At 55.8% G+C, this 10,908-nt stretch overlaps 1 protein-coding gene across 1 annotated transcript in view; it reads right to left on the reverse strand.

The window, feature by feature from the left end:
• The window catches only part of LMNB2 (lamin B2), a 23,330-nt gene extending 16,189 nt beyond the window's left edge, over nucleotides 1–7,141 (reverse strand). The window contains exon 1 of the mRNA XM_017874897.1: nucleotides 6,791–7,141. Within this exon, the coding sequence (XP_017730386.1) occupies nucleotides 6,791–6,994 (204 nt within the window). The 5' untranslated portion in view covers nucleotides 6,995–7,141. The remainder of the gene's footprint in view (nucleotides 1–6,790) is intronic.
• Nucleotides 7,142–10,908: the final 3,767 nt, after the last annotated feature.

Raw genomic sequence — 10,908 nt, forward strand, 5'->3', positions numbered from 1 at the left:
AAAAAAAAAAAAAAAACCTTAAAAATGGAATAGAACTTTAAGTCAAATTAGTATCCTTGATGGCTTTCAGAAGGATATTGCATCTTACAAAAGAGAACTAGAATGCCCAAGAAAGTCGGGGGCAAACATTCAGAGAAAAGGAGCAGCTGAGTGAAGATTAGTGGGCTTGGGTCTGGAGGGTGGGAGGAAGGGGCAGAAGGCAGAGCTGAGTTTGAAGCATTTGAGCTAATAAAGTCTCTAACTACCTCCATCACAGGCAAATGATTCACAGCCCCTCTACCTTCCAAGCCCATTAATGCCCTGCTTAAAATATCCGGGAGATGGATTACTGTACTAACTACTTTGCACACTGGATTTACAGGGAGGATTTAGTGAAATACTACCTCTTCCAATAAATCACACTATGAATATTGATTGTGGTGCCCTCTACTTATCTGAAAGTTTTATGTGGATTATATATATATATATATATATATATTCCATTAAAACATTACTCAACCCATCACCCCAGCGTGACCATGAGAAAAACAACACACAAACCCCCATTGAGGAACATCCTACTGCACACCTGCCCAGCCCCGCTCAGGACCAACCAGAACCTCTAACCAGGAACGTGGAGGAAACTACCAGCCTGGAGGAGCCTGGGAGAAAGGGACGTGGTCACTAAATGTCACGTGAGATAGTGGATGGGGTCTTGGGGCAGGAAAGGACATCAGGGGAAACTGAGGAAGTATGAATACATGATGGATCTGCCCACCTCAACCTCCCAAAGTGCTGGGATTACAGGAGTTAGCCACCGCACCCGGCACAAGATGATGGGAGGCTGAGGCCAGCAGATCACCTGAGGTCAGGAATTTGAGACCAGTTTGGTCAACATGGTGAAACCCCATCTCTACTAAAAACACAAAAATTGCACCATTGCATTCCAGCCTGGGCGAGCACAGAGCAAGACTTTGTCTCAAAAAAAGTAACTTTTTTTTTTTTTAAGACAGAGTCTTGCTCTGTCTCCCAGGCTGGAGTGCAGTGGGGTGATCTCAGCGTGCTGCAACCTCCGCCTCCTGGGTTCAAGCAATTCTCCTGCCGCCCGAGTAGCTGGGACTACAGGTGCCCATCACCACGCCCAGCTAATTTTTGTATTTTTAGTAGAGATGGGGTTTCACCATGCTGGCCAGGATGGTTTCAATCTCCTGACCTCGTGATCTGCCTGCCTCAGCCTCCCAAAGTGCTGGGATTACAGGCGTGAGCCACCGCGCCCAGACGGTTTCTACATTTTTAAATGGCTAGGGGTGGCCAGGAGAGGTGGCTCATGCCTGTAATCCCAGTACTTTTTGGGAGGCAGAGGCTGGCAGATCACCTGAGGTCAGGAGTTCGAGACCAGCCTGACCAGCATGGTGAAACCCCATCTCTGCTAAAGATACAAAAATTAGCCAGATGTAGCAGTGCAAACCTGTGATCCCAGCTGCTGGGGAGGCTGGGGCACAAGAATCGCTTTAATCCGGGAGGCGGAGGTTGCAGTAAGCCGAGATTGTGCCACTGCACTCCAGCCTGGACAACAAAGCGAGACTCTGTCTCAAAACAAAACAATAAAGGCTAGGGGAAAAGATGAAGATACTTTGTGACACAGGCCGATTCTACACACTTCACAGTTCCATGTGTATAAATAAAGTTTTACTGACACACAGCTGCACCCATTTATTCACCTATGGTCAAAGGCAGCTTTCAGCCTATGGCAGAGCTGAGTGGTTTCGATGGAGACAGTCTGGCCTTTTCTAGAAAAAGTCTGCCGACCATGCCTGGGTGCTATGCTGTGATGATGAGGAACGTTCTTGTCTAGAGGCCGGGGCGCCTCACAAAGACCCGCTGGGCCTGCGGAACAGCTGTGCCGGGGCAGGACAGCCTGCCTGTGCTTGTGAGGCGCTGCAAAGGGCTGGGGACAGGCTGGGCCTTTTGTTCCATGTGTCACGGCATCTAGCAAGTGCTGGGCTTGAGGGATGCCACCAAGTGTGTCCACACACATGGGCCTGGCAGGGCTCAGACAGCCTGAGATGGCCTTTGCCTGGACCCCTCGGACACAGAGCGGCACAACTCAGCTGGAGGAGTCCACGGTGGGACAAAATGGCCCAGCTGAGAACTACAGCTCTGTGCAGAAAATGCAAACACCAGCTTGGGGTCGCTTCCAAAGCGGACTCCACCCTCCACACTCACCTCTGAGACCCCCTCCGGCAGCCCTAAGCAGCCAGGGGACACCAGGGGCGGGGAAAGGCAGAAGACACTGAAGCCAGGTCTCCTCCCTTGGGAACGTAAGGCCTGGCAGGGAAGTACCTGGGGTAACTGCCTCTCCCGCACCTGGACACGGGCCATGGCGCTGCCTCCCTGCACCCGTCCCCACCCCCAACACCCAGTGATCCTCCTTCAACAAATACTTCAACAAATATCCATCTGGCCAGTGCCCACCCCACCCTTCCCCAAGCCCTCCAACAACGCTTGTATATGGTGATTCATCCACACCGCCAAAAGACACCCCCAGCATCACATGGGAATGTGGAACCCATGCTTGGCCTGGTTTTGTACGCGTGTGCAAGGGTGAGCTCGTGCAGGCAGGAAAGAAGTGAGCAAGTCAGCCGGGCGTGGTGGTGCAGGCCTGTAATCCCAGCTACTTGGGAGGCTGAGGCAAGAGAAGTGCTTGAACCCAGGAGGTAGAGGTTTCAGTGAGCCAAGATCACACCACTGCACTCCAGCCTGGGTTACAGAGAAAGACTACGTCTAGAAAAAAAAAAAAAGGCCAGGCGCGGTGGCTCACGCCTGTAATTCCAGCACTTTGGAAGGCTGAGGTGGGCAGATCACAAGGTCAAGAGATAGAGACCATCCTGGTCAACACGGTGAAACCTACGTCTCTACTAAAAATACAAAACTTAGCCGGGCACGGTGGCACACGCCTGTAGTCCCAGCTACTTAGGAGGCTGAGGCAGGAGAACTGCTTGAACCCAGGAGGCGGAGGTTGCAGTGAGCTGAGATCACACTGCTGCACTCCAGCCCGCAAGACAGAGTGAGATTCCATCTCAAAAAAGTGAGAAAGGTGTGTGTGAGGACATTGGGGGATGCCACACACCAGGATGCTGTGAGTCGTGTTATGAGCCTGAAAAAATCTGAACTGAGTCCCTCATGCCTCCCAGCAGGCTCCTCAGCCTGGCCATTCTCGTGGGGGTCGCGTTATCCTCATGGAGGTTGGGTCATCCTCATGGGGGCCAGGTAATTCTCTTTTCAGGGGGCTGAGTAGCACCCCAGCCTCCACCCACTCTATGCCAATGATGTCTCTCTCCCAATGTGACAACCAAAGGCAGGCCCAGCCTTGGCCAAGAGTCCCCTGGGGGCGGAACCTGGCCAGGTGAGAGAGGCCCTGCTGTCCAGGTGACCTGCATGCTCTAAGGCCTGACACCCCAGGTTCCTCCTCGCCAGAGCTCCCTCGCCTGCCCCCCATCCTGCCAGCCTGAGCCGGAGGCTGCTCTCTGAACCCCACCTGGCCCACCTGTGTCTAGAAAGCCCCCAGCTATTCCGGGTCACTCCCTCCACGTGACGCCTCCCTACCAGCGGCCCCTACCCCAGCAGGTTTCCAGCTCTGCTCCCCACTAGCCGGGTTCCTGGCCCACCAGTCCCAGGCAGAACTCCCAGCTGTCCCCTGCCACATGCCCTGCAGACACGGCTGGGTGACAGGGCTCACGGGGGGGCCAGTGTGTCATCTGCTGAATGACCCACTGTCAGACCCCCATTTCACCCCGCCTGAGTGAACTGAGTTGTAAAGGACGCTGCTGGGGCCCCGAAAGGTGGCTGGGCCAGGCTCCCTCTAGAGCACGGGGCGGTAAAACAGGGTGTCCAGTGGGGCTGGGGCTGGTACCTCCCCAGCACTCATGAGGCCCTGCACCCTCAAAGCTCCCTGCAGCTGTTCATCCCATTGGCAGGTGGGACAACAGAGGCCCGAAAACGAGAAACCAGCTCTAACCCCGCATGCCACGGGTCCAGCAGGCGGCCTCGACGTTGGGACAATTCTGTCCCCACTGGACAGACGGCAAGATGGAGGCTCCAAGAGACACCGGGGCCTGCCCAAAGCCACACTAATTGAAAAGCAGGGGACTGCCAAGGGCACGGCGGCTCACACCTGTAGTCCCAATACTTTGGGAGGCCGAGGCAGGCAGACCACCTGAGGCCAGGAGTTTGAGACCAGCCTAGCCAACAAGGCCAAACCCTGTCTCTACTAAAAGTACAAAAATGAGCCAGGCGTGGTGGCGTACACCTGTAATCCCAGCTACTCGGAAGGCAGGGACAGGAGAATCGCTTGAACCTGGGAGGCAGAAGGTGCAGGGAGCTAAGATCGCACCATTGCACTCCAGCCTGGACAACAGAGCGAGACTCCAACTCAAAAAAAAAAAGGAAAAAAAAAAAAAACCAGCAGGGGACTCCAAGCACTGATCTTCCTTCTACCTCCCTGAAGGCATCAGCTACATTCTTTCAGGTTCCCTGTCCCCAGGGCACTGTGACAGCAGAACCCACAGGGAGCCACTAAACAAAAGCTAACCTGCTGTGGCCCCACACACAAGAGGTGAGTATTATAATTATGCCCATTCCAAAGGCGAGGGCACTGAGACTCAGAGAGGGTAAGTGACTAGCCCAAGGTCACACAGAGGGTAAGTGGCTCCCAGAAACGACCTGACCCCCTCAACAAGCAGCTCTTCTCCCAGAAGTCCACCACGTCCTCTGATCTCCAGATGGGCATGTGGGGGCTGGGAGCTGCCGATCCCGACTTCAGCACCTGGCTCTCCCAACAGGACGCTGGGACCTGGGGACCCCAGGACCCCAACCCATGGCAGGAATCGAGTGCCTGCTCCTGCCTGCCCTCCATTCTGGAGTCCTGTCCTTGAACTGGGCATGGCCAGCGGGAGGGACAAAGAGCCTCCCCAGGGTTAGGTTGGGGGGCAGGACAGATTGCACCCAGACCCCAAGACACCCCGACCTCACGCCCCCTTGACGGGCAGACTTTCCAGCCCTTTCTCCTTCAGTCCGCACTGAAGCCTCGGGGTCCATTCAGAACCTCAACACTTTCCTCTGGACCCAAGACCCCAGCTCTCCCCCTTCCTTCATGTTCCCTTGGGGGCAGAACCTGCCAGGCCACCAGGGACCCCAGGGCACAGATAAGGGCCTGCCAAATTTCCCATGGGACCCCAAGGTATCAGAACCTCTCCCTTGGCCCCCTACCCCACTCACCCCCCCCCGGGTGAGAGATGAGGGGCCTAATTCCCACCCCAGTCACCAATCTCTCCTGGATTCATCAGGAAACTCACTAAAACTCCAGGGAGAACTGAGACCACGTGACTCACCCCAGAGACTCCAGGAAGACCCCCCCACACCCCATCATGGGCCTCCTCAGAGGGCCTGGGCCCCCCAGTCTCCTTGGAGCCCAGAGACCACCCCCATTTCCCCCCGGATGCTCCGACACCCAGCTTCATCCCCAGAGACTCCCACTCACACCCCCTCAGTTGGCAGGGGGTCCACCAAGTCTCCTTGGAATCCTCTGAGGGATGAGGCACATGGTGGGCTGCAGCCCAATACTCAGGGAGCCCCCAAATCCCCAGGACCTCTCTTTGGTGGGGAGCCCTAGTCTGCAACTCTCATGGCCCCAGAATACACCTCTCACAGAAGGGTCCCCAGAGCTAGCTGGAGGCCCCTCTGCAGCCTTCACTCAGGACATGGAAGATCTCCTGGGACCCCCTCCATAGGTGGGGCCTTCCTGGTCTGCACTTTTCCCTCCACGCCCTAGAAACCCCTGGGGGCCCCTGAGAGAATGGGCCATTCCCGTCTGCACCCCTCCCATGGGGTCCCCCAAGATCTAGAAAACTGCAGTGAGCAGGGTCTGCCCAGGCGGCACCCCTCACTCAGGGTCTCCTCCTGGAGATCCCCGAGGCCGGGTCGTCCCCACTTCTGCTCAGGGTCCTCCGCGATCGCGTACCCCGCGGTGGGCTGGGCCTGGCCGAGCTGCACCCCTCACTCAAGGACCCCTCAAAACCCCCTGGAGACCCCCAAGCAGGGACCTGTCCCGGTCTGCACCCCTGCCCAGGGTCCCCGCGATCGCGCATCCCGCGGTGGGCAGGGCCTGCACCCTTCATTCAAGAGCCCCCCAAACCCCCTGGAGACCCCGAGCCGGGAGTCGTTCAGAGTCCCCCGCGATCGCGCGCCCCGCGGTGGGCGGGGCCTGGCCGAGTAGCACCCTTTGCTCAGGAGGGACTCTCCGAAACGCGGCGGAGATCCCCGAGGCCGGACTGTCCCCTTCTGCATCCTAGCTCAGGGTTCCCCGCGATTGGGAGCCCCGCGGTGGGCTGGGCCTAGCCGAGCAGCACCCCTCACTCAGGAGCCCCCAAACCTCCTGGAGACCCCTGAGCCGGAGCCTGTCGCCGTCTGCACCCCCGCCCAGGGTCCCCACGATCACGCACCCCGCGGTGGGCGGGCCCTGGACGAACTGCACCGCTCACTCTGGGGCCCCTCGAACCCCCCTGGACACCCTCGAGAGCCGGGCCCGTTCCCGTCTGCACCCAGGGTCCCAGCGATCGCGCACCCCGAGGTGGGAGGGACCTGGCCGAGCTGCACCCCTCACTCAGGGGCCCCCCGAAACCCCGCGGAAACCCCCGAAACCGAGGCCTGTCCCCGTCTGCACCCCCGCCCAGGGTCCCCGAGATCGCGCGCCCCGCGGTGGGCGGGGCCTGCCGGCTGCACCCCCGCCCGACCCCTAAGCCCCGGCGCCCACCTCGCGTGTGGTCACCTCCTCCTTCTCTGAGATCTTGAGCAGGAGCCGGTCGTTCTCCAGCTCCAGCGCGCGGACGCGGTCGATGTAGTGAGCCAGGCGGTCGTTGAGCTCGCGCAGCTCCTCCTTCTCCTGCAGCCGCGACAGGCGCGTGGGCGACAGCGGCGTGGCTGGTCCGCCCGCGCGGCCGGCCAGCGGCGTGGCCATGGTGGTGGGCCATGGTGGCGGCCGGCCTCGCGGCCACGTGCGCTGCTCCCGTCCCGGCGGCCGCGGGCTCGGCGGGCTCCCATTCAATCCGCGCCGCCGGCGTGCAAGATGGCGCCGGCGCCGCCGCCGCGCCCGCCGCGCCGCCCGCCGCGGGCAGCCCTGGGACTGGTAGTACGGCCCACTGGGCGCGCGCGGGGCCACGCCGGAAGTTGAAGTCTCTGTCCAGCTCCCGCTTCGCAGAGGCGCTGACTCGCCAGAGACCGCCCTGGCTGCAAAACTCCGCAGCTCCGCCACGAGGAAACAGCATTGAGTTCCTTTTTAGTGCCTGTTTCCACACTTAGAGAACCTCAAAACGTGCTCAAAGAACCAGACACAAAGGGCCCTATAGGGCCGGGTGTGGTGGCTCACGCCTGTAATCCCAGCACTTTGGGAGGCCAAGGCTGGTGGATCACTTGAGGTCAGGAGTTCGAGACCAGCCTGGGCCACATAGGGAGACTCCACCATCTCTACTATGGAGGCGCACGCCTGTAATCCTAGCTACTGGGGAGGCTGAGGCAGGAGAATCGCTTGAACTTGGGAGGTGGAGGTTGCAGTGAGCCAAGATCGTGGCACTGCACTCCAGCCTGGGCAACAATGGGAAACTCTGTCTCAAAAAAAAAAAAAAAAAAAAAAAAAGAAAAAAAAAAAAGCCATATAGTGTACAATGCTACTGATATAAAATGTCCAGAAGGCTATCAAGGAGCATGAATTTCAACAAATTGAGTTTAATGATCTCATTGGCTCTTATTAGCAATTCATGAATCAGACAGCATTCAATCTATGAAATAGGCACTCGAATGAGCTGAGCAGAGAGAACGGGCACTCTGCATTATAGGCAGAAAAGGCTGAAGAAAGGAGAAATAATAAATAAAATAAAAGTCAGGCCAGGTACAGTGGTGGCTCACGCCTGTAATGCCAGCACTTTGGGAGGCTGAGGTGGGAGGATCGTTTGAGCCCAGGAGTTTGAGACTGGCCTGGGCAACATAGCAAGACCCCATTTCTAAAAATAAAAATAAAAAAAAAACAGCCAGGTGCAGTGGCTCACACCTGTATTCCCAGCACTTTAGGAGGCCAAGCCAGGCAGATCATGAGGTCAGGAGTTCGAGACCAGCCTGACCAATATGGTGAAACCCTGTCTCTACTAAAAATACAAAAATTAGCCAGGCATGGTGGTGCACGCCTGTAGTCTCAGCTACTCGGGAAGCTGAGGCAGGAGAATTGCATGAACCCGGGAGGCAGAGGTTGCAGGGAGCCGAGATTGCACCACTGCACTCCAGCCTGGCAACAGAGTGAGACTCCATCTTAAAAAAAAAAAAAAAATTCGCTGGGCACCTTTAGTGCTAGGTATTTGGGAGGCTAAGGTAGCAGGATTGCTTGAGCAAGAGAGGTCAAGGTTGCAGTGAGCCATGATCACATCACTGCATTCCAGCCCGAGTGACAGAGCGAGACTTTGTCTCAAAAAAAGTAAAAATAAAAATATGAAATAAAACCAATGGGTTGTTTCAAAGTTACTTTTTTCATAGGGTCTGTTTTAACCCCTCTGTTTTGAGGGGCTTCCCTATCAGGCTAACTGAGCCCCTTTGGCTTGGTGGCTGTGAACGGTTTGTTTTTTTTTTGAAAACCTGCACCCTTTAAAGTTCAGTTTGAGGCCCGGTGCGGGCAGCTCTCACCTGCAATCTCAGCACTTTGGGAGGCTGAGATGGGGGGATCGCTTAAGCTTAGGAGTTTGAGAACATCCTGGGCAACATAGTGAGACTCTGTCTCTACAAAAAAAAAAAAAAAACATATTTTTTTAGTGAAACTCTGTCACTACAAAAAAAAAAAAAAAATTTTTTTTTGTCTGAGACAGAGTCTCACTATTGTCACCCAGGCTGGAGTGCAATGGTGTGATCTCAGCTCACTGCAACCTCCACCTCCTGGGTTCAAGCAATTCTCTGCCTCTGCCTGCCGAGTAGCTGGGATTATAGGCGCCCGCCACCACGCCCAGCTAATTTTTGTATTTTTAGTAGAGACTGGGTTTCATCATCTTGGCCAGGCTGGTTCTGAACTCCTGACCTCGTGATCCACCCACCTCGGCCTCCCAAAGTGCTGGGATTCATGAGCCACCGCACCCAGCCAAAAAATTTTTTAATCATTAGCCATGTGTGCTGGCATGCACCTGTAGTCCCAGTTCCTCGGGAGGCTGAGGCAGGAGGATGGCTTGCATCCACGAGTTCAAATCCACAGTCAGCCATAATTGTGCCACTGCACTCCAGTCTGGGCAATAGAGCAAGACCCTGTTTCGAAAAATAAAAAAATAAAAGTTCAGTTTGACTACGTGGTACCTAGCACTAGAGACTCCATTCCAATTTTATCTGGTCTGCTGGGGACTAGAGACCCCAGTCTAAAACAATGGCCTGCAATACATTTTATTTAATAAGGCCAGGGACGGTGGCTCACACCTGTAATCTCAGCACTTTGGGAGGCTGAGGCGGACAGACCACCTGAGGCCAGCTTGGCCAACATGGCAAAAACCTGTCTTTCCAAAAAATACAAAAATTAGCCAGGCATGGTGGTGGGCGCCTATAATCCCAGCTACTTGCGAGGCTGAGGCACAAGAATTGCTTGATCCCAGGAGGCAGAGGTTGCAGTGAACTGAGATCACGCCACTACACTCCAGCTTGGGTGACAGAGCGAGACTCCGTCTCAAAAAAACCCCCAAAAATGTAATTTAGCAAGACAACCTGTACAGCAGTGTTGCTCCAACTCTGCACTAGATATCTGGGGCCAGATCACTCTCTGTTCTAGGGGGTTGGAGACAGGGGGTGCTGTCCATTACAGGGTGTCGAGCAGCATCCTCAGTCTCCACCCATTCCATGCCACGAGCATCCCAGCCTCCTACTTATTTTTTATTTTATTTTTATTTTTATTTGAGGCAGAGTCTTGCTTTGTGGCCCAGGCTGGAGTGCAGTGGCGCGATCTCAGCTCATTGCAATCTCCACCTCCTGGGTTCCAGCGATTCTCCTGCCTCAGCCTCCCGAGAGCTGGGATTACAGGCACGCGCCACCATGCCTGGCTGTTTTTGTATTTTTAGTAGAGACAGGGTTTTGCCATGTTGGCCAGACTGGTCTTGAACTCCTGACCTCAAGTGATCTGCCCGTTTTGGCCTCCCAAATTGCTGGGATTACAGGCGTGAGCCACCGCGTCCGGCCCCAGCCCCCTAGTTATGACAACCAAATATGTCTCCAGACATTGCCACATGTCACCAGAGGGGCAAAATTGCCCCAACTGAAGAATAACTTCCTCTTGCCCTAGAACTGGCCCGGTCTAGGCCGGGCGCAGTGCTTCCAGCCTAGTCAATGTCCCAGCCACTCTTGGCCGAGCCGAGCACGGAGCGGATCACGAAGGTCAGGAGATCCCCAGACCATCCTGCGGCTAACATGGGTGAAACACCGCTCTCTTACTAAAAATACAAAAACTAGACCGGGCGGAGGTGGGCGGGCGCCATGTAGCTCCCGCTACTCAGCGAGGCTGAGGCAGGAGAATGGCCGTGAACCCGGGAGGCGGAGCTTGCAGTGAGCCCGAGATGCTGCATCTCACTCCAGTCTGGGGTGCACCGACGCAGAGACTTCGCCACTCAAAAAAAAAAAAAAAAAAAAAAAAGAAACTGGCCCGGTCCTTGCTTCTGCTTGGGGAACTCCTTCTCACATATCTCACCTTGGGGGTTTGGCTCAGCCTCCGCCAGGGACCCCAATAAATCACACACTGAGAATCTAATGCCCTTTCCAGCCTACTGAGGACAGTGGGGGAAAATGCCCACCTGCCTCCAACAGCCAACACTAACTCGCTAATATTCCCCTCTTACCAGCTAGACCCCTAGCCTTAGAACCCAGGCA

Source organism: Rhinopithecus bieti, unplaced genomic scaffold (assembly GCF_001698545.2).
Source record: "Rhinopithecus bieti isolate Rb0 unplaced genomic scaffold, ASM169854v2 scaffold_9769, whole genome shotgun sequence".
In the NCBI taxonomy this organism is placed as follows: domain Eukaryota; kingdom Metazoa; phylum Chordata; class Mammalia; order Primates; family Cercopithecidae; genus Rhinopithecus; species Rhinopithecus bieti.